This window comes from Orcinus orca, chromosome 11 (genome assembly GCF_937001465.1).
Source record: "Orcinus orca chromosome 11, mOrcOrc1.1, whole genome shotgun sequence".
In the NCBI taxonomy this organism is placed as follows: Eukaryota; Metazoa; Chordata; class Mammalia; order Artiodactyla; family Delphinidae; genus Orcinus; species Orcinus orca.
In genome coordinates this window covers 55,968,538-55,994,998 of record NC_064569.1, presented here as the reverse complement: position 1 = coordinate 55,994,998, position 26,461 = coordinate 55,968,538, and the positions used below count along the sequence as shown (strand labels likewise).

Below are 26,461 nucleotides of genomic sequence, written 5' to 3'. Positions count from 1 at the left end.
CTCTCCACATAATTTAGAAATGATTTATTTAAAATATTAACCACTGCCTTCCTACCACCACTTGGGGCCAATATATATGTTGGAAATTATGAATTCAACAGAGTAGGGGATATTTCTATATAGTCCTGATTTATCTTAATCTTTTTTTAAATGTCCAACTATACTTAATCCCTTTTGCACATTGTTGAATTATGTTGATAGCTTGTCATTTTCAAAATTTTCCTTTTGGAGTGGATTTCAGAACCAGTTTCTAGCCTTTCAAAGTCTCTCTCATCATTTTACAGGTGTATTCCTAAAAGTCATGGCCATATTCTGAATCCCAGTAAATATTTATTACCACACCCATCACCTTAGTAAATCGTGTTTAATTTGTTTCTGGCTTAGGAAATGAACCGGTTTCGCTCCTGGTGCAGCCTCTTATTTGGTTATGACTGGGTTGGGATTCCGCTGGTCTACACCCAGGTATCAAATCCTTGACATGTGATTTTTCTTTCTACTTGCCCACTTTGGCATGCTGTCTCTCTCGGGCAGCCAGCGCTGTGCTCTTACTCGGGTTTCTCTCTGTTTCAGGTTGTCACGCTAGCTGTCTACACCTTCTTCTTTGCGTGCCTGATTGGACGCCAGTTTTTGGATCCCACCAAAGGCTACTCAGGGCATGACTTAGATCTTTACATTCCGATCTTTACTCTCCTACAATTCTTCTTCTATGCAGGATGGCTCAAGGTAGCCAACAGTCTTAGTGCCTGAGACCTGCTCTGTAATCTCTGTCATGTTCCAGACTCTGCACACTGATCCCTTACTGAATCACTCATTCATGAGTGAGTCAAAGGTAGATTTAACACTTAATAGCTCGGAGATGTTATTACTTTTCAACCGGGCATTAAAGTGGCAGGGATGTGGTGAGTACTGTACTGTAGGGGTCTGAAGCAGCTCATTTATGCAGACGCTACTCTTTTATGGCCACTGATTGTTTTAAGTCTTTGTGTGCTCGCATTAGGATTACAATACTGTAATTAAAGTAATGAGTGTACCTGCATTGATACTTTATACCACAACAAGCAACTAAGCAGAGTAAAAGAGAGTAAATAAGAAGCCTTGTATCTCAGACTTAAGCATTAGTATTATATTATTATCTTGGTTCTGCTCAGCTCTGTAGATAGTTAGCTTCTATCCCCTGAAATCCCACTAGCTGTGCCACGACATTAAATGCATTCCATTTTCAAAACCAGAACTGAGATTCAAAGGAATTCATCGGAATCAAAACCAGAAACGCCAGGATTAATGACAATATTTGGTTTGCCAGGAAATTAAAAACAGGTCAGAGCAGTGAAAACAACTAGTCCAATCATCAGTGTAGAATTTTATTTGTTCCCACTACCATCTTCCCCCAACCCCAGATGTATGTAAAAGTGTCAGAGGCCTGATTCTTCCATCTCTTTTGTATGTGACAGAAAAAGATCAAAGACAATGGCTTCATTAAGTTAACTGAAATCTAAAGACAGTTTGAAGATAATTTTAATAAAATAGAATTTCAAATGTTTGACCTTCCAAACTGCCACAGTGCATCATCGAGGCCTTCCAGGTTGTGGAAGCATTTTCTCTGCAGATGCCTTTACTTTCATTGGTTTGAATTTTAACCAGGAAAAATAAATATGCTGGCACTTCAAGTTATCCTCCAAAGAGTAAAGGCATTTCCTTTACAAATGGCAAAAACAGTTTTAACCAGATGACAGTGACTCAATTATTTTTACTCATTTAAGACAGAGAAAGAGTAATAGAAACTAATAGCTCTCATCTCCCATTAGAGAAAAAAGTAGACTCTACTTCTATAAACACAAACTCACCACAATTGGCCCAAACACTCAATCACTCTGGTCTTCTATTGTCCTTTCCCCTGAGTTGTGCTGAGCTTTTTATTTTTCACTTTGTGTCCACATGAGATGTTTGGCCAGCCTGGAAGGAAGAGCCAGCAGTTCCTGCCTTCTGAAGTGCTCTCTAAAATATTAACAGTCTTTTCCTTTATAAAATATTTTGAAGGCAAAATATGAAAAGACAATCTTAGCCCTATTAAGAGACAGGTAACCCTAAGAGAAGGGAGTTTTCCCACCCAGTGGACTGGATCTCAGTTTCTAAACAGTTTTGTCTTGACAATTCTAATATTTATAAATCTTTTCAAAGTGTGAAAACCCATCTTAATCTTATGAATGGTGTATTACTCAGTTGTTGGCTGGAAATGGAGCCTCCAAGTGAGTAAAGGACACTTTTGTGACATAGTCAATTCAGAAACATGGATATCATTTTTGTAGTTAAATGTAGACTCTAATACTATATGCAGGATGGATCCCATAAAAGTGAAATTCTGGATGTAATGAAAATATTTTCAGGACCCATCCAGTGGCCCATTTAATTTAAGGAAAACCCCAGACAAGAAAGGTAGACAGCCCCTTGGAACTTGCAATGAAGGACTCTGACAATGGATATTGCTGTGACTGATCCAGGGGCATGGGCCCTGCCACAGGCTGTCCCTTAGAACAAAGGGATGTCCTTCTCTAAGTCAGTGGTTGTCAACAATGGCCACACATCAAAAACTCCTGGGAGCTCTACTCAATAATGATGCCTGGGCTCAACCTCACACCCATTAAATCAGAATCTCGGGGGGTGGTGGGGTGTGGACCCAGGCATCAATTTTCTTTAAAAGCTCTCCAGGTGATTTTGATGTAGTGGTTAGACTTAAATCCTAAAAAAAAGTAGGTAGATTTTCTACCAAATAGTCTCAGAATCTAGGAACTCAACTAATCAATGGCGCCTTTGTTTTATACACTTGTATGTTTTTTACATCTAGGCCCAATGTAAAACCACACACACACACACACACACACACACACACACACACACACATGCACGTGCGCGCGCGTCCAGGTAATAAAAATCAAAGGGAATTAATGAAAATAGAGACTAACAGGTGAGACATATTTGGCATATAAATCTCTCATCAAGAAAGGTATTCAGTTCAGGAACATGGTAAGAACATCTAATACTTACCAACTGTTAGAAGATATATGATAAGAAGTTACTTAACTTCAAAGTAACTTACTAGATAGCCATAAATCCTTTAAGGTAAAACTAAGTAAGAAAAATTCCAGCTTTATGACTTACTAGCTCTGTGACTCATTCATTTAGCAGTTATGTCCAATAATTATGAAATCTCCTTGTATTATTTTGTGAAGTCTTTCTTTGCTCTTTAACCTTGCCCACATTTACATTTTATCTCATCACCTGGCCCTTTGTAAATTCTTTCAGAGCACAGGCTACGTACCCCTCAAAGTGCCTAGCACAGTGCCTATCACAATGCTTTTTTGATATCTGCTGGCTGATTTGTACCTGAGAATCAGTCATTTGGCTCCTAAACAGCCCATGGCTTCTCCTAGTTGGGGCCTGCATTGTCACCAGCTGAATAGACAGAGTCTTTGGAGAGCAGACTCTGCAGGTGCATGACTCACGGTCTGAGTCCATTCTCACTGGCTGATAAATATCTGCATCTGCAGAACAACCCACTCCGCTCTAGGCTTCCTATTATGAAAGGTGACCCATGAAAGCAGAGAGTGAAACAGGAATCCTCTTCAACCTTCACTCTTAGTCTTCACAGCATCACAGTGGACTTATTCTATGTTCTCAATTGCAGGTAGCTGAGCAACTTATCAACCCTTTTGGAGAAGATGATGATGACTTTGAAACTAACTGGTGCATTGACAGAAATCTGCAGGTTAGAGGAGTTTTTCTTTCCTTTACAAACATTAATAATCTAAACAGACTCTGAATGCCGGCCCCTGAACTTGAGTGCTTTAGCCACAAACAAAAGAGGTTTGGCTATTCAGTATGTTGTTTCGAGGTCACGGGTCCTGGATCTCAGTTCCAGTAAAATTTAGTCCCTTTTTTTTTTTTTGCGGTACATGGGCCTCTCACTGTTGTGGCCTCTCCCATTGCGGAGCACAGGCTCCGGACGCGCAGGCTCAGCGGCCATGGCTCACGGGCCTAGCCGCTCCGTGGCATGTGGGATCTTCCTGTACCGGGGCACGAACCCGTGTCCCCTGCATCGGCAGGCGGACTCTCACCAACTGCGCCACCAGGGAAGCCCAATTTAGTCCCTTTTAAATACAATTTCAAGCCAGTTTTCTTTGTAGGTTTCTTTACTAACTTTACATAGCCACTTCCATCTCAGTACAGACCAATATTTTAATTCATTCTTTAATCTATTTCCTATTGCCACCTAAAAAAATTAACAATGACATAAAGTGGCAGCCACACAGTTTTATGGCTCCACTTATCCCCATTGCCAAGTGCTCTTATGCAGTGAACGACATGTATAACTCTCTGTAGCAGCACTGGTTGAAGCAAATATGAACTAGAGACATTTGTATATTCACTCATTCACACTGTGTTCTATCCCATTCCAAACCCCAGCACCCACTAAACTTATTCTTTCTTTATAAATACAATTCACATCTGAATTATTCTAACACTATAATGATGATTTTAGGTCTCCCTTTTAGCCGTGGATGAAATGCACATGAGCTTACCCAAAATGAAGAAGGACATTTACTGGGACGATTCTGCTGCTCGACCACCGTATACACTGGCAGCTGCTGACTACTGCATACCCTCATTTCTGGGGTCAACAGTTGAAATGGGGTAAGCGCATTTTTAAAAATCATCAATATTTAGAAGAGAAGTCACTGTTCTGATCTTTTTGTGATGTGGTCCTGAAGTTACTTTCATAAGAACTCTCAATTATTAATATCTTACAATGGTAGCCTTTTCAAATTTTCAGACATAATTAATATGTCCAAGAGAGTGAGAAATTAAAGAGACTGTAGTTTCTGATTTAAATATGGTGTGTGTGTATGTGTGTTTTGAGGTAATTTGCATTGTACCTTGCTTTTATACCACAGCAAATTTTCCAGTAGTTGTGAAACTATCCTCTGTCTTTCCTTCCAACTTGAAGAGTAGTTTACTATTTTAATTATACAGTTGTTTATTATTTAATTATGACTATCATAATGAAATGCACCTTAACAAGTATTTGTTGAGTATATACCATGTGTAGGCACTGTGTTAGACTATTCTGAGACAAGCAAGCCTTAAGATAAATTTTATCAAAAGTGTTCTCTAAGATTATATTTTGATCAAACTGACTTGTTTAGTATACAAGCCAGTGTCTGTTCAGTTGTTTCAACATAACAATCTGTCCCTATGTACTATGAGCTTTAAATAAAGGGGCTGAGGCCTGCCGTAAATCATGCACAGTTCTTGAATAATTTTATTAAATCTGATAATGTATCTGATTTTGGAGAAATGTGTGAATGTGGGGCAAGTTTAAGTATATTTGCTGAAGGCAGATGCTACAGTTTCCAAGTAACTTAAAGAGAAGAGTATGGACAAATTTAGAAAAGTAAAAAGAGCCCCTCCAAAAAATTACAGTAAAAAGAAAAACTTCTACGGAGTTTTTCTTATAACTTTTTGGCAAAACTATGGTTCGTTCTTCCCTGAGGTCAGTTCTAAGCAGATTTGTGAAGTGAGATCGTGTCTAAAGTTGCCACCTGTGACCTTCTTTCTCTTCCCCCAATACAGTTCAGCCCTCCTCTTTCTCTACTGTTAAAAATCAAAATTCAACTGAGTAAATTTTAAAGATCTTACTGCTTTATTCAACAATTCATGAATTGGGCAGCATCCAATCTAGCAAAGAGAAAGGAGCTTCAAGGGGCCATACAAGCGAAAGACTTGTCTAGGCAGAAGGGGGCAGGAAAAAGGCTGTTACACCAGGCAAAAAAGTGGGTTGGTTATTACAAGGTCACTTTCCTATAGGAGATGGCAGGGGTCTAGAAGGCAGACTACCTAAGCAGTGCTGATCAGGCAAATCCTGATTGATTGGTTTAAGATTCCATTTCTGGAAGAACCGAAACCATGTCTCCGTTTGGTGACATGGGGCTTAGCATAAGTGACTCTATTTTGGGCCTGTTGTCTTGTTTTTAATACGAGTATGAGAATATCTAGCTTCAATCCTATCCCTATAAGGCTTTATTTTTAGCTCAATGTCTCCTAATCCTCAAAAATAATGGTTTGGGGTGCTCCTCCAAAACAACCTCTGAGGCTGAAACCTCTTCAAGACCCAAAGAAAAAGATGACTGAAAGTGGAATCTCAGGAATTGTGGCAAATAATGAGATGATGCAGGAGCCGGGACGCTCACCTTGCTGCCCTCAAAGCACAGCTTGGTGAAGGTTGCCTACTCCTTGCTTCAGCTTCTAGATGCCTGCCAAGCCTGGGCCCTCCTGTCCAGGACCTCCTCCAGACCAAGGTACTCATCCCTACCCCAGCAGACTGCTCAGTCTCCATAAACGGTAATTTCCTGCTGTGCACTTCTCAGCCTTTTGTAATATTGGGTTGGCAAAAACGTTCTCAGCCTTTTATAAAATTGGGTTGGCAAAAACGTTCGTTCGGTTTTTTCCGTAAGATGGCTCTAGTAGCGCTTAGTTGTCTTTAGTCCTCATTCAAAACAATTTTGTTAGGTTGTATTGTGACAGCTGTCATATCAGTGTGCATTTAAAAAATACTTACCGAAATTGGTGAAATTTTGTGTAGCCATTTTAATATTGAAGATGGAAGGAAAAAAGCAGCATTTTCGGCATATTATGCTTTATTATTTCAAGAAAGGCAAAAACGTAACTGAAACGCAAAAAAAGATTTGTGCAGTGTATGGAGAAGGTGCTGTGACTGATCAAACGTGTCAAAAGTGGTTTGCGAAGTTTCGTGCTGGAGATTTCTCGCTGGACGATGCTCCACAGTCGGGTAAACCAGTTGAAGTTGATAGCAATCAAATCGAGACACTAACTGAGAGCAATCGATGTTATACCACGCAGGAGATAGTCCACATACTCAAAATATCCAAATCAAGCGTTGAAAATCATTTGCACCAGCTTGGTTGTTAATCGCTTTGATGTTTGGGTCCCACATAAGTTAAGCGAAAAAAACCTCTTGACCGTATTTCCGTGTGTGATTCTCTACTTAAATGTAACAAAAATGTTCCATTTTTAAAACAAATTGTGACGGGCGATGAAAAATGGATACTGTACAATAATGTGGAACAGAAGACATCGTGGGGCAGGTGAAATGAACCACCAACAACCACACCAAAGGCCGGTCTTCATCCCAAGAAGGTGACGCTGTGTATATGGTGGGATTGGGAGGGAGCCCTCTATTAGAGCTCCTTCCGGAAAACCAAATGATTAATTCCAACAAGTACTGCTCCCAATTAGACCAACTGAAAGTGGCACTCGACAAAAAGCATCAGGAATTAGTCAACAGAAAACGCATAATCTTCCATCAGGATAATGCAAGACCGCATGTTTCTTTGATGACCAGGCAAAAACTGTTACAGCTGGGCTGGGAAGTTCTGATTCATCCACCGTATTCACCAGACATTGCACCTTCGGATTTCCATTTATTTTGGTCTTTACAAAATTCTCTTAATGGAAAAAATTTCAATACCCTGGAAGACTGTAAAAGGCACCCTGAACAGTTCTATGCTCAAAAAGATAAAAAGTTTGGGGAAGATGGAATTATGAAGTTACGTGAAAAATGGCAGAACGTAGCGGAATAAAAGGGTGAATACGTTGTCCAATAAAGATCTTGGTGAAAATGAAAAATGTGTCTTTTATTTTTACTTAAAAACCAAAGGAACTTTTTGACCAACCCAATATATTCTGCAGTGGCAGTTTCATGGATATCTGGCAACCCTCTCAATTTTGAAAATTAATAGGAGAGGTTTTTCTGTGAGTTTGTTTTCAGATCACTGAGTAAGCTTTAAACTTCCCCTCCACTCCCGTCATTAATTAATGCAAAGTATCTGAAGATCTGCCTTGTAAAAGAAAAGAGACCAGCACCATTGATAGGGCCGGGGAATCATCGTAATGACTCTATTTGGACTGCAAGTACCACTTGTTCTCCATTTCTAATGTCCATTGAATTGTTTTTGCATGATGGTTAAAATGATAATTTATTTTGGTCCTCAAGATTTTTATCTTGATCTACATATTCATCCTAATCATCATAATTTTGCATTCCTTTGCAAGTGTCCATGTTCTTTAGAAAGAATTAAAATACATATTTCTCCTATTTCTAAATACAGAAACATAGCATTAGGAATTTACAAGACCTTGGAGAAAATACATAACCCAAATGATTACTGGGAAGATTAAACTAGATGGTAAGCATAAAAACACTCTAGATATAAATGTAGAGCATTATTATCAACTAGTACAGATTTCTTATTTGTGGATGTCAAACGGAGGCACAGAAAGATTAAACAAATCTAAGCTATTTTTCATATTAAACTAACCTTGGAAATTTGGGAAAGAAAATAAAATGCTTGAGAGGAAACCAGGAGGTAGGGTGTTTAAGAATGGAGCAAAAGGGACTTCCCTGGTGGGCCAGTGGTTGAGACTCCACGTTTCCAATGCAGGGGGCACGGGTTTGATCCCCGGTCAGGGAACCAGGATCCCACATGCGCACGGCACGGCCTAAAAAATAAAAATTATTTAAAAAGAAAGAAGGGACTTCCCTGGTGGCACAGTGGTTAAGAATCCTCCTGCTAATGTAGGGGACACAGGTTCTAGCCCTGGTCCGGAAAGATCCCACATGTCGCGGAGCAACTAAGCCCGTGTGCCACAACTACTGAGCCTGAGCTCTAGAGCCCACGAGCCACAACTCTTGAGCCTGCGTGCCACAACTACTGAAGCCTGCACGCCTAGAGCCCGTACTCTGCAACAAGAGAAGCCACTGCAATGAAAAGCCCGCGCACTGCAACGAAGACCCAACGCAGCCAAAATAAATAAATAAATAAATTTTTAAAAAGTAAATGTTCTAGTTCTAGAGTCACAAAATGTTAGTGAAAATAAACAGGTCTATGATTTTTAAAAATAAATAAAGACTCATCACCTACTTTAAAAAAAAAAAAAAGAATGGAGCAAAAAGTTACCAGTTGTCAGAGAGAATCCTGTAGTTAAGATGGCCTATTTACTAGCAGGATGGACCAGGCACAGGCAAAGGCCAGGGTCTATTAGGGGAGGCTTTTCTGAGACGTTTAACTGGACTCTGCTAGAACCAATTGATCAAAGAAACAACTAGGCAAAAGCTCACTTGATCTTGACTTTCTGCATGAATGAGGACCCTAAAGGGGAGCCTCACAGTCCAGGAAAGGTCACTGCAGGAATTCAGGCTTTTGGAAGCCAGCATTCACAGGAATGCCCTCTTTGATCCATTAGTGTCGATTCTTTCAATGATTGTGCTATTAGACAAGATGTTTCTGGTTGCCTATGACAGAAAACCAACTCAAACTAACTTAAGCAACAAGGGGTTTCTTGGGTCACATTCAGAAAGTAGTCTAGCTTTGGGTGTGACTGGATCCAGAGGCTCAGATATGTCACCAAGACCCGCATTGCCCTCCCTGTCCCTCAGTTCTACTTTTCTCTCCACTGGCTCAGGTTTCAGGAGGCTCTCCCCTCCTGACAGCAGAAAGGCAAGATGGCAGCCAGCAGCTCCAGATGTCCAACCTATCTTCTCAGCAAATCCTATGGAAAGAGCACACCTCCTTTCTAACTCTTAAAACTAAAGTACTGGATTTATTATGATTGTCTGGGCTTGGCTAACATGCCGATTCCTGAACTAATAACTATCAACAGGAAGACACAATATTTTGATTAGCTAAAGTTGGTTCCTGCATCCATCTTTGGACCAAGGAGTGTGGTCAGCCCCAACCAGCCATACGGAGTAAATGATACCTTAAGAAAAATCACGGTGCTATTACCAGGAGAAGGGTGAATGGTTTTCTGGGCTGGCAGAAACAATAGATGTCCTCTAAAATCTTAAAAGCTAATTCCCTAAGCATTGAATTGTTCACTCAAATACAACATCAATACCAAGTAAACAATCTGAAAGAGGCTCAGGGAAAAAGGAAGGTAGAAGTAAGGATTACTGTAGCACAGGTGGTTGATGATGACTGAGCCAATGAGTTCTTTGCATTAGGATGAAGACTAGGCGTCAACATGGTATGGATGCAAACATTTCAGTGTTTGCTGCTTGATGCACATGAAAAATCCTTTCCTGGATGAGTTTTTTTATTTTCTTATTCTATTTAGAACATATGTTCCCAGCATATTTAATTCAGAAATCAGATTTGCCTCATCTTTTCATATCAATGTTTCAGGTTTGTAATCACAATTCCCATGACCCAGAAATTCCAAAATCGAGGCAATGCCCTTCAATAACTGAGCAAAAGTACTATCCAAGGGCAACCTGAGAAATCACGCTGCCTCCTACATTCTTTCACATTCAGCACACTACTCATTTCCATATAAAAAGGGAATTCCTTGGAGACAATTCTTTTGTTCTCTATATTCAGGAACATGGCCAAAATATTGCCCTATTTTCTACACATTTACCAAATATACATTACTGAAATAAAGTAATTCCCCCCTCTCATTTTTATCTCAAGTGCAAATTTAAATTATCACGTTTTTCCTTGTATCTTCACATGTGGAATGTACTCATTCATTTATTCAGGCAATATTTTCTTTTAGGGCCTAGTATATGGTAGGTTCTATGCCAGATGCTACAGACAGGCAAAAACAAACAAACAAAAAAACACACCTTTTAAGCTCACAGACATAATGAGGAGACAAGTCACAATACAATGTGGTAAATGCAGCAATAGAGAAATGCTGAGAGTCTTATGGGAACACAGTGAAGGTACACTTCACAGGGTCTGGTGAATCAAAGAAGGCCCTTAGAGTTGGGGAGTCTAATGTGCATCTTTAAGAATGAATTTAGGGGCTTCCCTGGTGGCGCAGTGGTTGAGAGTCCACCTGTCGATGCAGGGGACACGGGTTCCTGCCCCGGTCCGGGAAGATACCGCATGCCGCGGAGCGGCTGGGCCTGTGAGCCATGGCCGCTGAGCCTGCACGTCCGGAGCCTGTGCTCTGCGACGGGAGAGGCCACAGCAGTGAGAGGCCCACGTACCACCAAAAAAAAAAAAAAAAAAAGAATGAATTTAGAGCTAGCACACAAGAGTGAGGGGATTCAGCAGAAGGTACATTCCAGGCCATATGAGCAAAGGCAGAAAGGAATGATAGTGTATTCAAAGTGACAATTTTTAAAATTTTCAGCTTTTTTGAGGTATAGTTGACATATAAAATTATAAGATAATTAAAGTACACATTGTGGTGATTTGATATATGTATACATTGTGAAAGGATTCCCCCACCTAGTTAATTAACACATCCATCACCTTACATATTTATCTTTTTTTTTATTTTGGTGAGAACATTTAAGTTCTCTTTTAGCAAATTCCAATTTTGCAATAGTGTTATCAACTATAATCACCATGTTTTAATTAGTTTCTCAAACCCTATTCATCTTATAGCTGAAAGTTTGTACCTTTTTACCTATTTTCTCCCTATTTCCCCCAACCTCCTAGCCCCTGGCAACTGTCTTTCTACTCTGTGCTTCTATTAGAGTAACAATTTGATATGCAAGCAGAAAAGCCAAGAAATGAATCTGGAGGGGGAGGTAAGGGGGGATTATGGGGGACTTTACAGCCTGAGTAAAGAGTTTCAGCCTTTTTCCAAAGCTATTAAATGACATGGTCACATTTGTGTTTTAGGCAGGTTGTCCTAGCAGCTGGCTGAAAGATGGATGCCTGGGGATAAGACCAGAGCCAGAGAGCCAGTGAGCAGGCCCTTAGTATAGTTTAGACGGGAGAGGATAAGGGCCAGACTAGGGTGGCGCTTCCAGGGATGCGGACAGTGGAGATGGCAGAAGGGACAGATTCGAGAAAGGAGAAGGAGTGAAGTATGACGGGGTGGTTGGTAATGAACCAAGGATGATAGAGAGTAGCAAGGAGGAGCTGCTGAAAGGGAAAGATGATGAGCTTCCTTTTGCGTGGGTTGCCTTTGAGCCATCTGTGGGCAATTCACATGGAGATGGCCAGCGGGCAGGGTGCACAGAGACAAAGTCTAGGCAGGGGGATGCATTTGACTGCTATCAGTACATGGGTGTGTTACAACCTAAAGAGTGGGTGCGGGCTTCCCTGGTGGCGCAGTGGTTGAGAGTCCGCCTGCCGATGCAGGGGACATGGGTTCGTGCCCCAGTCCAGGAGGATCCCACATGCCGCGGAGCGGCTGGGCCCGTGAGCCATGGCCGCTGAGCCTGCGCGTCTGGAGCCTGTGCTCCGCAACGGGAGAGGCCACGACAGTGAGAGGCCCGCGTACCGCAAAAAAAAGAGTGGGTGGGAGCACCCAGGAACTGTGTCAAGTGAGTAGGACAAAATACAAAGGGTAGAACACTGTCACTTAAAGGGTGGTCAGAGGAAAAGGAGTCCTTGAGAGAGAGCAAGAATGATCACTACAGGTGCAGGAGAATAACCCAGAGAATGCCCTGTCATAGAGACCGAGGGTGGAAGTTTCAACATAAAGTCTGTAAAACACCATAGGAGTTTGCATTTTAAGGTCATTGGAGACTTAAGTGAGAGTGCTGAGCAGAAGCTAAATTGGGAGGCAAGGAGATCAAGATTGCCAACGAAAACTGTTTTCAAAATAATTTTATAATGGAAAAATTCAAACATATACAGAAGTAGAGGACAAACTATAATGAACCTCACGTAGCCATCACCCACTTTCAACTATCAAGTCATGGCCAACCTGGTGTCACCCATCTTCCCACCCACCTTTACAGTACCCACCACTGAACCATTGTGAAGCAAATATAAGCACAATACCATTTTCATGCCTAAAAAAAAAAAAAGACCAAAAAGTCACAATAATTCCTTAACTCATTAACTATCCATGTACTATCTTTTTGAGAAGTCTGGACTGGGGGGAAGAGATAGACCAGACAGTATCCAATGAGACATAGTCGAGGGTAATGTCATATTTTTTATTTGTTTTATAACATTTTAGGATGGGAACACCTTAAGCATGTTTAGAGGGAAAGAGGAACCTGCCCTCCCCACCCCACCACCAATCCTTGGAATTACTTTAACCATCTCTACTGAATTTCACTTTACCGTTATGCCCCGGTCTTGTCTGGACAGACCCATTAAGACTCCCTGTGGTATTTACTGTAGTTCTGTCCACTGTATGACTTAGCATCCCTTTTATCAGAGGTCCTACGGGGGAAAATTTATCTCAGACATCTGTGGGAAAAAAGAAAGTTTTGCCTCTTCTGGGTAACTCTTACACTATTTCTCTTACAGACTGTGAATTTTGTAATTGAGGAGGGTCTTTTCATTTTGGCTGCTGAAAGCTGAAAACCCAAGTTGTAGACCACCTTTAGTCAGTCTGTGAGATTTTTTGGCATGTTTCTTTTGGTCTCATCTTGTTAGTGTTCCTTATTCTAGCTCTATCATCTTAGCCTAACTTTATATATTATTGCATTGTGTTTATTTGTATAAGCTACCTCAAATCCTTTATAAGATGAAGCAAGATGTAATAAAGAAATAAATTGATAACTCTTGTTGCTCTGAGAAAGGAACAAAAAAGGACAGGCAGAGTGAAAGGAGCTTCCTGGAGGAGAGGGAAGACACAGGAGCCAGAGGAATTGACAGAGAAGGGCCTAAAGAAGACATGGGGCGGGGGCGGCAGGGAGAGAGGAGGCCTCAGAGCCTGAGCTGGAGGGAGGGAGCTGAAGATGGATGTTGTAAAGGGCGATGGGGAGATGGTGCCTGTTCAGCTAGTGAAGCAGGAACCAATGTTCTCACCACATCCAAGCATCATCATGTCTTAATCCGAAGGAAGTTATAACTAACAAAGCCCATCTTTCTCTGTTGAATCTAAGACCAAAAGCTTCTGTTTTAAAACAGCATTTTATCATTTCTAACACCAAACCAATGCTGAAGTTCCAACTCCCAATCTTTGTATGTGGCATGTTAAAAATCAACTTCAGGGAATTCCCTGGCGGTCCAGTGGTTAGGACTTCGTCCTTCCACTTCAGCTGGCATGGGTTCAATCCCTGATGGGGGAACTAAGATCCCACGTGCCACATGGTGTGGCCAAAATAAATAAATAAAAAGCACTCAATTAGACAAAATCAGCTTCAGAATGACCACTTTGAATGAAAAAAGGCCAGTTGAAAATCTGACCTGAGCACCCAGAATAGAAATGCTTTCATAGATATACTCGTCTTAAGCATTTAATAAACCATGTTAATTATTGTAATAAACTACTAATCTCCATTTAATAAACCATCCTATGAATTAACTGAACAATGAAAAAGAATCTTTCCTATTTGAACTCTGTTCCCATTACCACACCTGAGATAATTTCAGTTGAAGCTCTTTAGTTTGTTCTTTGTCATAATATAGAATGCTTTCTGATCTACTATTTTAATTAAGGAATCTTTTCATTAGCTTAACCATGGAGACACTAGTAACCAAGATTAAGAAAACATTCATAAGCAGCCAGAAGAAGAGTTGTCCAGAAGTTGCCTATCAGGAAAACATGCACAAGCCCTAAAATGAAAAAGGTCTTCTTTGGGAAACAGTGGACACTTATGCTTGATAAACCTCACTTAACCAAAACAAACCTAGAATGCTCAAATGCAAGCCAACATTGCTGAAAATAAATTTTTTTTAAATGAGGTCCCGGCCCAGCCTACCACAGCTAGCTTGAGGTAGAATGCTTGTCTTCACATTGTAATATCATGAGTTCACTCCAAAATTCTTATTATTTTTTAAATACTTGGGATTATCCATTAGCACAGAGTTTTAAGGCTCTGAGGAATGGAACACATGGAAATTAAAGACCTGAAGTCTCATAACTCCCTTTAAATCCTGTCTTGGAAATCCAAACAGCAATAATTCCTTAAAGGCATAGGAAAAACCCTAACGAAATATCCATCCATAACAGCTAAAGGATTCGAAATTCTGGAGGAGAGAGTCTGCAGCTGCTTATGAAATAGATCACTTGAGTGTGTCGTGAGGGGTGTCTTCGTGGGACTGTGCTCACTCTGCCCTGCTAATCTAAAGGCAGGCTCTCAGCCTGGCAACCTTAACTGCTGACTGCAGTCCAGTTCATAAAACACTGTTGTATTATTGGCCTTTCTGCCATGGTTCAAATATGTCAAAATTTCCTCACGTTGGTAGTGATCTTAAGGAATGGGTATGTGAATTAAGGATCCACTTAACAAAGAGGAGTAACATTCAAATTTTTGTAAGAGTCCCTCCTGGTTAGGGGTTGAGGAAGTTAAGATTTATTTGGTTCTGTGAAACTACAACCACATACCCAGAAATAATGACTTTTACGTATCTATCTTCATTCCCACGGTCCTAAGAATATGTAGAAATAATACAGTACTTTTTTTGCAGTGAAACGTATATGTATTTAATGTGCACAAAGCATTTAGGATTTTACAGTACAGTCAGAAGTATTCTTAGTGACATAATACTTCAAATATATCAAAATACATTTTCAAGCAAGCAAAGACTTTATTAAAGTGTGGTTAACTATATTTCTAGATGGATGTTTTATTCAGTAATCCCTTCTTAGCCAACTATATTCAAATATTTTAACTTTACAAGAAAAAACATAGTCTGATTATATATATACACACACACACACACACACACACACACACACACTATTGCACGCTTGTGCCATAAACAGCCAAAAATATCTCAAATTCTGAATCACTAACTTCTACAAAAACGTATTCTTGGAACATTGATTTTTACTTAATGTACCAGAAGGGAAAGGAGAGATGGAAACTCCCAAGGAGATGAATGTGCATTAAGTTCATAATTTTAGAACTTGCTCAGGGATTCTTTCATTTACCGGCATGGGGTCACCACTGGTGCTTAGTTTTCACCTTCTAAGTGGTATGAGAGGTATAGATGGCTTACTTTCCTTTTCTGACAAAACTCTCATAGGATACAAGAGTACGGAAAGGTGGGGACTTTAACTTTGGGCCACAATTTCTTTTTGTGACAGCCAATGGAGGCCAGGTGAGAATAATGGTAATGTGAGGCTAGATATGCTTGTTCTTTAACCAGATTTGCCATAATCCTTGGTCCAAACTATCAGAGAGGCAACAGAGAGGCAGCGGGTAGGTGGTGTCCAGCTCTCTGGCCTCAACAACCTCCACTGATGCTCCACAGCTTGAAACTCTTTCCTAGCCGGTGGGGCAGGGCGCTGGGGGAAGGGGCTCGGGGAGGAGTGTTGCTGGGTGGATACAACGTTCTGTCCACTGGAGTTTTCTCACAACACTCAGCCCGCCCCTCCCAGCTTAGCATGAGGGTTATTTACTCATTTTATAAATCCCTGGCTACAGCTTTGACAGTGATTCTGTAGCGTAGAAGGTTAAAAATTACAGTGTGTGCCTCTAATGGGTTTGAAGAGTACATTTTGCTTTGTCCATGAATAAAGGCTCCTGCACATGTGCCTCTGCCCCGACGGATTTTCAGGCAATTACTGGCTTCCTCCAAGGCAGCCGCCTGACTTTGAGTACACAAACAATTTGAAAACAATAAATCTGATGTGAGAAGTAGAATTCATCGTATTAAGTATCATTTTCCTAAATTCCTCATTTCAGTTCTGTTAAAATGACCTATCATTGGAATTTAAATTGTCAAAATTCCACTTTAAAAGTGGCCACAGAGAAGGAAAGACAAGGATCATCTAGTTTTATTCTTCAGTCTTTGAAGCTCTATAGTTACTTGATCACACTAATGAGAAGGGGTTTCCTTTGCAAAAAGCTTGCTTTGAAAAAAATACATTACAGCCATCTTCCACAGTCCTGTGTCCTGCCTCTTTGTTATGGTAACAGGAGGTGACAAGTATTCTTCTGCACCCCTGAGCATCCAAGCATCTTTTCAAGAGGCCTTAATTAAATCACAGCTGCTGGAGCCCTCAGACATTAGTCATTGGCAAGGGAGACTGAGGGGTTGACGGTTTGTAGGTGCTCAATAGGCATCTTGAAAATTGGGGGTCTTTTTTTAACACTTGAGATTGAAATCAGAACACATCCCAATCCTGACATCGATTTGACCTGTAGAAATAATGCATGCTCTGCCTCCTTCCAGACTCAACTAGAACCAACTAGCCCGCCGAGCTTAACGTGATCTATTCTCTCTCCCGCCACGTACACTTCTCCTCCCTTTCACAAATAGCCCAATACGTGCCACAACCTTTCTCATTCTCACTTTTTCTGCATTGATGATGTATATTGTGCCACCACCTGACTGGTCTTATCTTCTTTCTCTCAAAAAACCCAGCTTCCTCCCATCCTATATTTCCCCTCCACCTACTCAGTACCCTAGTCTCATCAATAAACAACTGTTGGAGTCATCCCTTCCAACATGTTAATTGTTAGGTGGCAGCTTCGAGGTGTAGCAGCATTTTTAAAGGACACGCTTGAAGGAGAAAAGGGAGTGACTTTTGGACAGACACTATTATTTCCTCTAACCATGCGTAGTCGATGATGATTTGGAAACCATCTCTGAAAGTGTGCCAGTCATTGACAGAGTCCTTTTTATATCGTCTACTTTTCAAAGCGTTTCCATGTATATTATTCCTTTTGAACTTCCAAACACCCTTGCAAAGCAGGTAAAGTAAGTATTGTTGTACTCAAGTATGATGCTAAGCCACAGGGAGGTTAAGTGACTCTCCGAAGGTCATACAGCTGGGGTCAGCCTAGGCAGCAGTAAACCTGGCTCTGCAAGCCCCCGAAATAAATCATTCTCCTCACCACAGAGGCAATTCTCAAATTCCACCTGCTGGACACTAATGGCTGCATGGCACTTTCCATGCACATCCTCCAGTCTCTAATTACCTGCCTATCTCAGTCTGAGTGAATTCCAGAACATCAGACCTAGGTTTTTCAGCTGATCTTCTCTAAAATATAGCAATATAATGAGGGTGCTTACATTCTATCATACAATGTTTCTGCTATAATTGTTTTGGGGCATTTTAAGTGGTGTTATATTTGGACCTCAGGATTGTACTAATCCTATACTAAAGGTCTTTAAAAATCAAATAAGGGGCTTCCCTGGTGGCACAGTGGTTAAGAACCCACCTGCCAATGCAGAGGACACGGGTTCAATCCCTGGCCCGGGAAGATCCCACATGCCACAGAGCAACTAAGCCCGTGCACAACTACTGAGCCCTCGTGCCACAACTACTAAAGCCCGCGCGCCTAGAGCCCGTGCTCCGCAACAAGAGAAGCCACTGCAATGAGAAGCCCGCGCACCACAACGAAGAGTGGCCCCTGCTTGCTGCAACTAGAGAAGCCCATGTGCAGCAATGAAGACCCAACGCAGCCAAAAATAAATAAATAAAAATAATAAAGTTCCCTTTAAAATATAATAAAATAAAATAGAAATCAAATAAGGAGGAGCAGAAAGTCTCAAAGGACCTAAAAGGTACATCCTTTCAACTGGGAAAAAAATAATCTTTAATGTATTCTATTCTGCATGTTTTCAGCCTTAAACCATTTTGTCCTCAAACCTCAGTTTCTGCTGTCATATTGGGAACCAGAGAAAGGAGATGGGTCTTGTGTGTTGGCAATGAAACCTCCATCACAGAAACATTTGGAAGAAAGGTCATTAGGTCTGTCACGCTGGGGAGTTTCACTTCTGCACTTTGATAGCGTGAAGAGCTCGAGGACTTCCTTCATCACTCCAGCATGAGATTCAGAAAACTGCCCCCCCAGATCACAGACCACCAAGTGTTCTTCCAAAGACCCACTAATGGGTCTTTCTGACTAATGGTGTGGAAAGTTCCCAAGTCATTGAGATTACCTCCCCTTTTTCCCCTTTAAAAACTTTCATGGCCAAGCAGAATCTCCAGAGCTGGTTCTGGGACTCACGTTCGCCTTCTCCCAGGTTGCTAGCCCCCTGATTTTTGTTTTGTTTTGTTTTTTTGCCGTGCCACACGTCATGTGGGATGTGGGATGCGGGATCCCGACCAAGGATTGAGCCCATGCCCCCTGCAGTGGAACAGCGGAGTCTTGGCCACTGGACCGCCAGGGAAGTCCTTCTCTCCTCTCATTTTCCTCTTTGCTTCATTCCTATCAATATTCATTTTATTTGCCTTATTTCTTAATAACCCTTTAAAAATGTTCACCCTGCCAAGACCTGTCTCTTGTCTCTTAATTCTCTCCTTTGCCTTTCCCAGTTTTCTTGTTTTTTTTTAAATAAATAAATTTATTTATTTATTTATTTAAAAAAAAGAAAGAAAGAAAGTTCCCAAGTCATGTTTCTTATCCAAAACATTTCTGGATGAGAACATTCAACAGTGTTGCTTTCCATGTAGCTTTTCCCACTTGGACACGACTACCAAATGACACAATTCTAGTTATGCCCTCCACTCGCAAAGACAACCCACAGCTGCCCACTGCCTCTGGGGGAAAGCCCTAATCCCTCTACCTGGTATATAAGACTCTTCATGACGCAGTCCAAGGCTACCAGTTTTATGCCTGACACTATTCTGTACACTAATCCAAGTATTTCCCATTCCTCACAAACACCTGAAGTTCCCTGCTGTCTAATTTTCTCAAGTCACTTCTTCCACCTGCAATATTCTGTCCCTTCTCTGCTTATCTGTTTCCTTTGCAGTGTCAAAGACCAGCTCAACAACTTACTTTGCCCCCAATTTAGCTATTTATATACATGCCTTCTTCCTCCTTCTAAACTATGTTATACAGAACTTAATGCAACAAATGTGTTCATGGCAGATGCTCAATGCATTTAGCTGGCTATGTGGATAAATCTCACGCGTCCACACCACAGTCTCAGAGGCAGGAAGGTGCAATAGGACCTCATGGGCAGTCCTGCCCGACGTCGGTGGGTGAATCAGTAGAACATCAGCAAGAGCACTGGCCTGTTTGCTCTCTGCAACTGGTTTGTTTTTCTCCAGTGTGTGACCCAAGGCCTTAATCCTTTGCCTCAGTTGAGTGTACATATCCACTACATCAGTGCATAGTTAGAAAGTTTTTTCCTTAGGGTTCACGAAGTTTTGAAGTAACCGTAATACAAACATTTTTTTCCTAGAAGATTCTGTCATTCTTACAAGGTTGTGTGGCTTAAAGAGTAATTAAGGAAGGCAAATCCCAAATAAAAAGTGAAGATCCCAAATGGAGGACAGAGGCCTGTCCTATAAAGAGACACTGCCAGCTCCACCTCGGATTCCCAGAGCACATCCGGCACAGCAATCTTAGTGACCAACTGCTCTGGTGTCCTCCGTAACGAAATGGGTTCCTGAAGTGTGACTGGAGATCTGACCTAATGAAATGCAACAAGCAGCGTCACCAAGGCTGCTGAAGCATGAGTCTGCGTTTCTCAAGTCAATGTAACAGAATCCGAGCCGTGAACAGTGGAAGGTGGGCCAGAAGGCTATCTGGTAGCCAAGGGCACTGCCGAGGCTTTAGAATAACAGCACAAGGTTGTAACCGAATGCTATCCCGGGACATTTAGCCAGTTAATCATCTCAATCATCCATCTTTTATTCATACACATGGAGGAACAACGTTTTCTTTGGCTGCTCACTTTGCCCTTTCAGGTTACACCAATATTACGCTGTTCCAAGTTTTCCCTTTATGTCCCATAAAATGCACCTGGTTAAAGCATCTTGTCACCATGGATGTCAGTGCGAACACTGGACTAGGCTGGCCTGATCACGGGCAGGGCTTTAAGCATTTTCTCTTGGAACTTCGTTAAGACTGTATATCCACAGAGATGTGAGACAAATAACCACAGAATCTGAGGCAGGAGCCTGCCTTACTAACCAACATCCCTTACTGTTTTCTCAGTTATCCTTTTATCTCAGCCTTGAATGAGAAGATTAAAAATGGGAGGATTGGGGCTTCCCTGGTGGCGCAGTGGTTGAGAGTCTGCCTGCTGATGTGGGGGACACGGGTTCGTGCCCCGGTCCAGGAGGATCCCACATGCCGCGGAGTGGCTGGGCCCGTGAGCCATGGCCGCTGGGCCTGTGCGTCCGGAGCCTGTGCTCCGCAGCGGGGGAGGCCACAGCAGTGAGAGGCCCGCGTACCGCAAAAAAAAAAAAAAAAAAGGGAGGATTATTTGTTTTATGTCTGAAATGTTAAAAATTCAGCAGGATATTCTTAGCAATAACAAATCCATCAGACTTAATCACCAGCGGAGCCCAAGTGCATTGCGAGTCCACATCACCTTCATGGATGTACTCTTTCCCACAAGTACAGAAGTGCAAAGCATGGACCAGGAATGTCAGCAAATGACCTCTGGGCAAGGACTGTATTTTACACATTATTTTGCCCCTGGCTCTACCTCATCTCTTGACACCTACATAGCAGACTTTATATAGAAGAGATTAAGAACAAAGGCTCTGGAATCAGACTTCTGGGTTTAGCCCTCATTAGCTACATGGCCTTAATGAATCTCTCAGGGCCTCAGTTTCCTCACCTGCAGAATGTGAATAATAATGATACTAACATACACGATTACTGTGATAATTGAATGAATTAATACATGGAAGGTGCATAGTCGGTAAATGTTAGCTGTTGTTTGGACTGTCTTGAATTTAGCTGTGATCCATTGTTTTGGGGGGTTATATGGGTCCTGGGAAAACATGACTTTAGTTCACCTGTAACAAGGGAGAAAGAACACATACTATATCTTTTTTTTTTTTCAACGTCTAAGTCTCTAGATCAGTGATTCTCAAAATATGGGCTGGGGACCTCTGGAAATCCGCAAGAACCAAGACCCCAAGACCCAAGTCCTTAAGGTCAAAAGTATTTTCATAATAACATGAAACTTATCTGCCTTTTTCACTCTTGTCCTTTTGTGAGGGTACGGTAGAATTTTCCAGAGGCTATGTAGTGATGTCATCACTTAGTTAATGGAATGAGTGCTTGCACATTCTTGTGCTTTTTCATATTCCTCAGTCATCATTTCTCACACAGTAAATAGCAATAGCTATAACCACATAAACAAATCTCGCCAGGGTACTCAGTAATTTTTTAGAAGTTTAAAAGGGTCCAGTGACCCAAAAGTTTGAGAACCTCTGCTAGATTATCTCCAGTTAAAGTCCCCCTCCCTCCTCCCTTTCAAAATCTGTAATGTGAAAATACCGAACTCAGTCCTTACCTTTGAGCCTCTGGCCCCAACACAAAGTTAGGCCCCTGAAGCTGCTCTGCCTGCATTTTGTCCTTGTGTGTTTCAGGCTGTCGGGGTCTGACCTGCCTGGCGAGGACTGGCTGTGGGATTACGAGAAGCATGGCCATCGCCGCTCCATGATCGGAAGAGTCAAGAGGTTCCTGAGCACCCACGAACGCGCCTCCAGCCCCAGGAGGAGAAGCTACAGGAGACAGGCCAGCGACAGCTCCACGTTCTTACCCCCGGGCGACCTCAGCCCAGCCAGGGACCTGCTGCACGTGCCCTCGAGAAGTCCCCACCATGCCTCAGCCACCTGGAAGCACCCCTGCACCCCAGAGGGGAGCCCCAAGCTGCACGCCAGCCTGGGAGAGCTGCCCACCCTCCGACAGGCCAGCCTGACTCCACCGTCCAGTGTGAGGGGCTACCCCACCAAACCGCCGCGGGTCCCTGAGGTACTGGTCACAGCAGCCGAAGCGGCAGTGTCCAGGGCAGAGGACGACCACCACGACTCCATGGCCTCTATCCAGAGCTCTGACTTCACTGGGGTTCAGCCGAGCAGGACTGGGCAGCAGGAGGACCCTGTGGGGTCAGTCCCGTTCCCCTCAGAGAAAGGGGCACCTTCTAGGGACCCCAGTTCCCAGACTGTTCCAGCCAAAGCTGAGAGAAACCTCCTCCAGTTTGCCTCTGAGGAGGACCCTCATGAGAGTGACAAGTCCCCAGAAAGGTGGAGCCTCCCGAGGTTGGTGGAGTCCAGCCGCACCTCCCTGGCAGGCCTAAGTCCGGATCCCGTGAGCCCTGAGCCAGTTCCTTTACTTGACACAGAAACATCCTCAGAGACCGGTGGAATCAACATTGTGGCTGGTTCTCGAGTCTCTCCTGATGTGCTGTATTTAATAGAAAACCTGGACACCAAGGAAACGGATATCATAGAGTTTAACCACGAGCAAACGGAGGAGTCACCCAAAGGAAGGCCAGAAAGTTCTAGGACCTGGCTCTAGCCTAGATTCTTACTTTCCCAAAAGTTCAAGTATTAGTTCCAGAACATCCCTGGGGGCTGGTCAATTTTTTTTTAAATGATCATACCGTATAAGCTACTTAAAACTTTGAAGGGCATTATGATCCTGACTTTCTGAGACCTGAGAAAATCAAACACATTCACGCCACCCACTACAAAGTGACTTTCATGGAAGTTACGCAGACCACAGTGAGGTATCTTAACCAAATAAGGAACCTTAAATATATAAATATATACGCCTTATAAATTCATAGATTGTTAGCTTTGCAAAGGGCTTTATAGATCATGGTCCAATCCCCTAGTTTTGCCAATAGAGAAACAAAGGATTCTCTCTTCCCTTTTTTTTTTCCCTTTCTTCTTTCCTTCAGTTATAAAGACAGGCAGATGGATCATACGATGCCTCAAAAGCCCCTTCCTAATGCTGATTCCTTGTTTGAGGCTTTCTAACCATCTCACTCCACTTTCTATAACTCTTATCTTTCCTAATTCTTAAGCCTCATCAGCATCAGGAAGCTCCATCTCCCTTCAATTTCCTTTCCGACCTCCGACCTCCCGGACTTCATTTTTCTCTCTTCCCCCTTTATTCCCTCATCCTATTGTTCTTCTCGTCCCCCTAGTCTTGCTCCTTCTCCGGTGATTCTCATCCGTCCCACCTTTCAGGCTGTAACATTTTCTCCTGCCAACTCTGTTGCTTACTTCTTGCCACAGTTTTAAAAGCACGAGGCATTGGCAAAGCCTCCTACAGAGCGATCAAAGTGTCAGTAAATGCAGCCGGGCTCCTCCCAGCCTCGAGGAAAGGGGCATGGGACCTGCTGTGTCCCCCATGCCCTCTCAGCCGTGTCCGTCTCTCTCTGCCTCCACTCTTAGGTCTTGAACACCGGAGAAGCCACGAGGGCATGAGACCTGCATAACCAAATGCTATGGAACCAAATAACAAGGTTTCCAAATAACAAATAACCAATAACCAAATAACAAACTGTTCCACTCAGACTCTTAAAGAAAAATCCCCATCGTGTCATGACATGGGACCAGTTACTGTGTCTGCCAGGTTGTTTGGGATGAAGTAGGGTATTGGAGCTGGGAGGTTAAGGGGGTCCAGGACTGTATGATGGGGATGGGACATTGACTAACTTCCTCCAAGGAGCTCCTGGGTGGCTGTTTGTTGGCAGCTCCCAACTTTAACTGGAAGGCCATGCTAATGAGTGCTGCTCTCACTATTTCTGTCATATGATGAAGCTTGACTACGAGCTCAAAAACAAAATAGCCCTAATTGCTACCACTTATTGAGTGTTCACAATAGCATGTAAAAACAGATAATCCCACTAATCCTCGCAGGAACCCTATGAATTGATATACTATTATCTCTATTTTACTTTATTATTTTTTAAAAGAGTCTTTCATTTCTCAATGTTAGTTGTTATTCTTTTATCCAAATAATATACCTTAGCAGACCAATGCTTTCTTTATTATTATTATTTTTCTTTTTGGCCGCGCGGCAGGTGGGATCTTAGTTCCCCCGACTGGGATCAAACCCACACCCCCCTGCAGTGGAAGCGCAGAGTCTTAACCACTGGACCACCGGGGAAGTCCCTATCTCCATTTTAAAGATGAAGAAAACAGAGGCTTTAGAGAAGTAATTTGACTAAAATCACATAGCTAGGAAGTGGCAGGGCTTGGGTTCAAGCCCAGGTTTATCTGACTCAAGAGCCCACACTCTTGTCCAGTGCACTTCGACAATGCTGTGCTCTCTGTAGGGCCCTGAATCTACCAGCAATTTGCCCAGAATTCCGGAGGATGCCCCACGGGAGCCAGGCCTAAGTCTCTCCAGCCTTGGAGGCCTTTCTGGGTCCTCCCTGCTTAAGTCCACCTGGACCTTATATGCATGTGTACAGGAGGGCAGTGCTCCAACTTGAAGCCTAGCCATGGTCCTCTTCATTTTTCTGACAGATGAAAGTTAGCAGAACCCTCTCCTTCCTTCCCCAGCTCCTCTCATTATGCAATGTTATCATGTGCTATAACATTAGCACATTTTTACAAGACATTGCATCCAACTGGGCCATCCCAGCTACATGACAGCAATGACATTTTCTTGAACTAATTTTTCTCAAAGGACTAAAAGGTAATAATGTTGGAAGAAATGCTCTACGTTGATGGTTCTCTGTGTTGGTCAATAGTGTTAGCACCTGGGAAAGGCACCCATGTTCCTGGAGCATTATATATGGACTATGCAATCAGGCCCCAATGCAACGCTGCTAAAACGCAGGAACCCTAACCTTCTCCCAGCCTCCTAACACTATTTTCTTGGATGTTTCAACTGAAATCTTCTATTCTCTTCTCTTTGGCTTTATCTATTGCTCAAATTCAAATAAGTTTCTACTTAGCTGCTTTTGAAATATAATCAATTTGTGTTCCTAAATCCAAAGTGAGATATTATACACAAATAGAATCATACATTTTGTGGAGGACCGGGAGAGTTCATTTATCTCTGCTTCCCTCCATCCCTTATGCATCTTTGTCCAAAGAATTATTTAATTTCCTCAATATTTCATCAAAATTTGAGGTGGCCTCTATTTCCTCCTTGCACTGAAAACTGAATAATGGCTCATTCAATGAGCCCAGGTGGTTGAATTCAGCTATAAATTCAAGCCAGCAGTTGCCCAGATCAGATGAAGAAATTCTCTCTTCACTCTTACATGAGTTTTTACCCAATGCAGACTGAAGTTGCAAAAACAAAATGATTTCTTCTCCTGTGACTGATTGTATTGCCTGCCTAGCCCATCTTCTCCTGAGCTCTGGAAACTTCCACCCGCTGGATGAATGGTCACAACGTCCAGCGGCTTAGTCGTTTGGGCTCATCCATTCCAAGAACAGGCTCATCTCTGCTCTGCATTAAACGTAATCCACAAGCCAGAGGTGCAATGAGGCCAAGCCCTACTTACTGCATTCTCTCTCTGTTCTCCAGAGATGATGACTCTGCCCTGATGCCAGGATCCCCAGGTCAGCAAAGATAAAAGCCCAGGAGCTTTTTCTCTGTCATCCAAGAATTTAGGGATGACTGCCCCTCCAGAACAAAGAAGGTTACTCTCTCCCCTCTTTAACGGTACCGTCTATTTCTTGGGGCATCGCCTCCACAGCTCCAGGCATCCATTGCAGCCCAGTTCAGCTAAGCTTTGGAAAACATATTTTCAATAGAATGGAGAAATATATAATTTACCATTAGTTTAAAGAAAAGACTCACTCAACTATACACCCCTCTTATTTACTGTTTCCC

At 42.4% G+C, this 26,461-nt stretch overlaps 2 protein-coding genes across 2 annotated transcripts in view; one reads left to right on the top strand and one right to left on the bottom strand.

Moving 5' to 3' along the window:
- Positions 1 to 23,493, top strand: part of BEST3 (bestrophin 3) — a 42,157-nt gene extending 18,664 nt beyond the window's left edge. The window contains exons 6-10 of the mRNA XM_033409615.2: positions 385 to 462; positions 571 to 723; positions 3,683 to 3,763; positions 4,538 to 4,689; positions 22,243 to 23,493. Coding sequence (XP_033265506.1) covers positions 385 to 462; positions 571 to 723; positions 3,683 to 3,763; positions 4,538 to 4,689; positions 22,243 to 23,173 — 1,395 coding nt within the window. The 3' untranslated portion in view covers positions 23,174 to 23,493. The remainder of the gene's footprint in view (positions 1 to 384; positions 463 to 570; positions 724 to 3,682; positions 3,764 to 4,537; positions 4,690 to 22,242) is intronic.
- RAB3IP (RAB3A interacting protein) overlaps positions 1 to 26,461 on the bottom strand; it is a 167,626-nt gene that overhangs the window by 117,139 nt on the left and 24,026 nt on the right. The window lies entirely within an intron of this gene.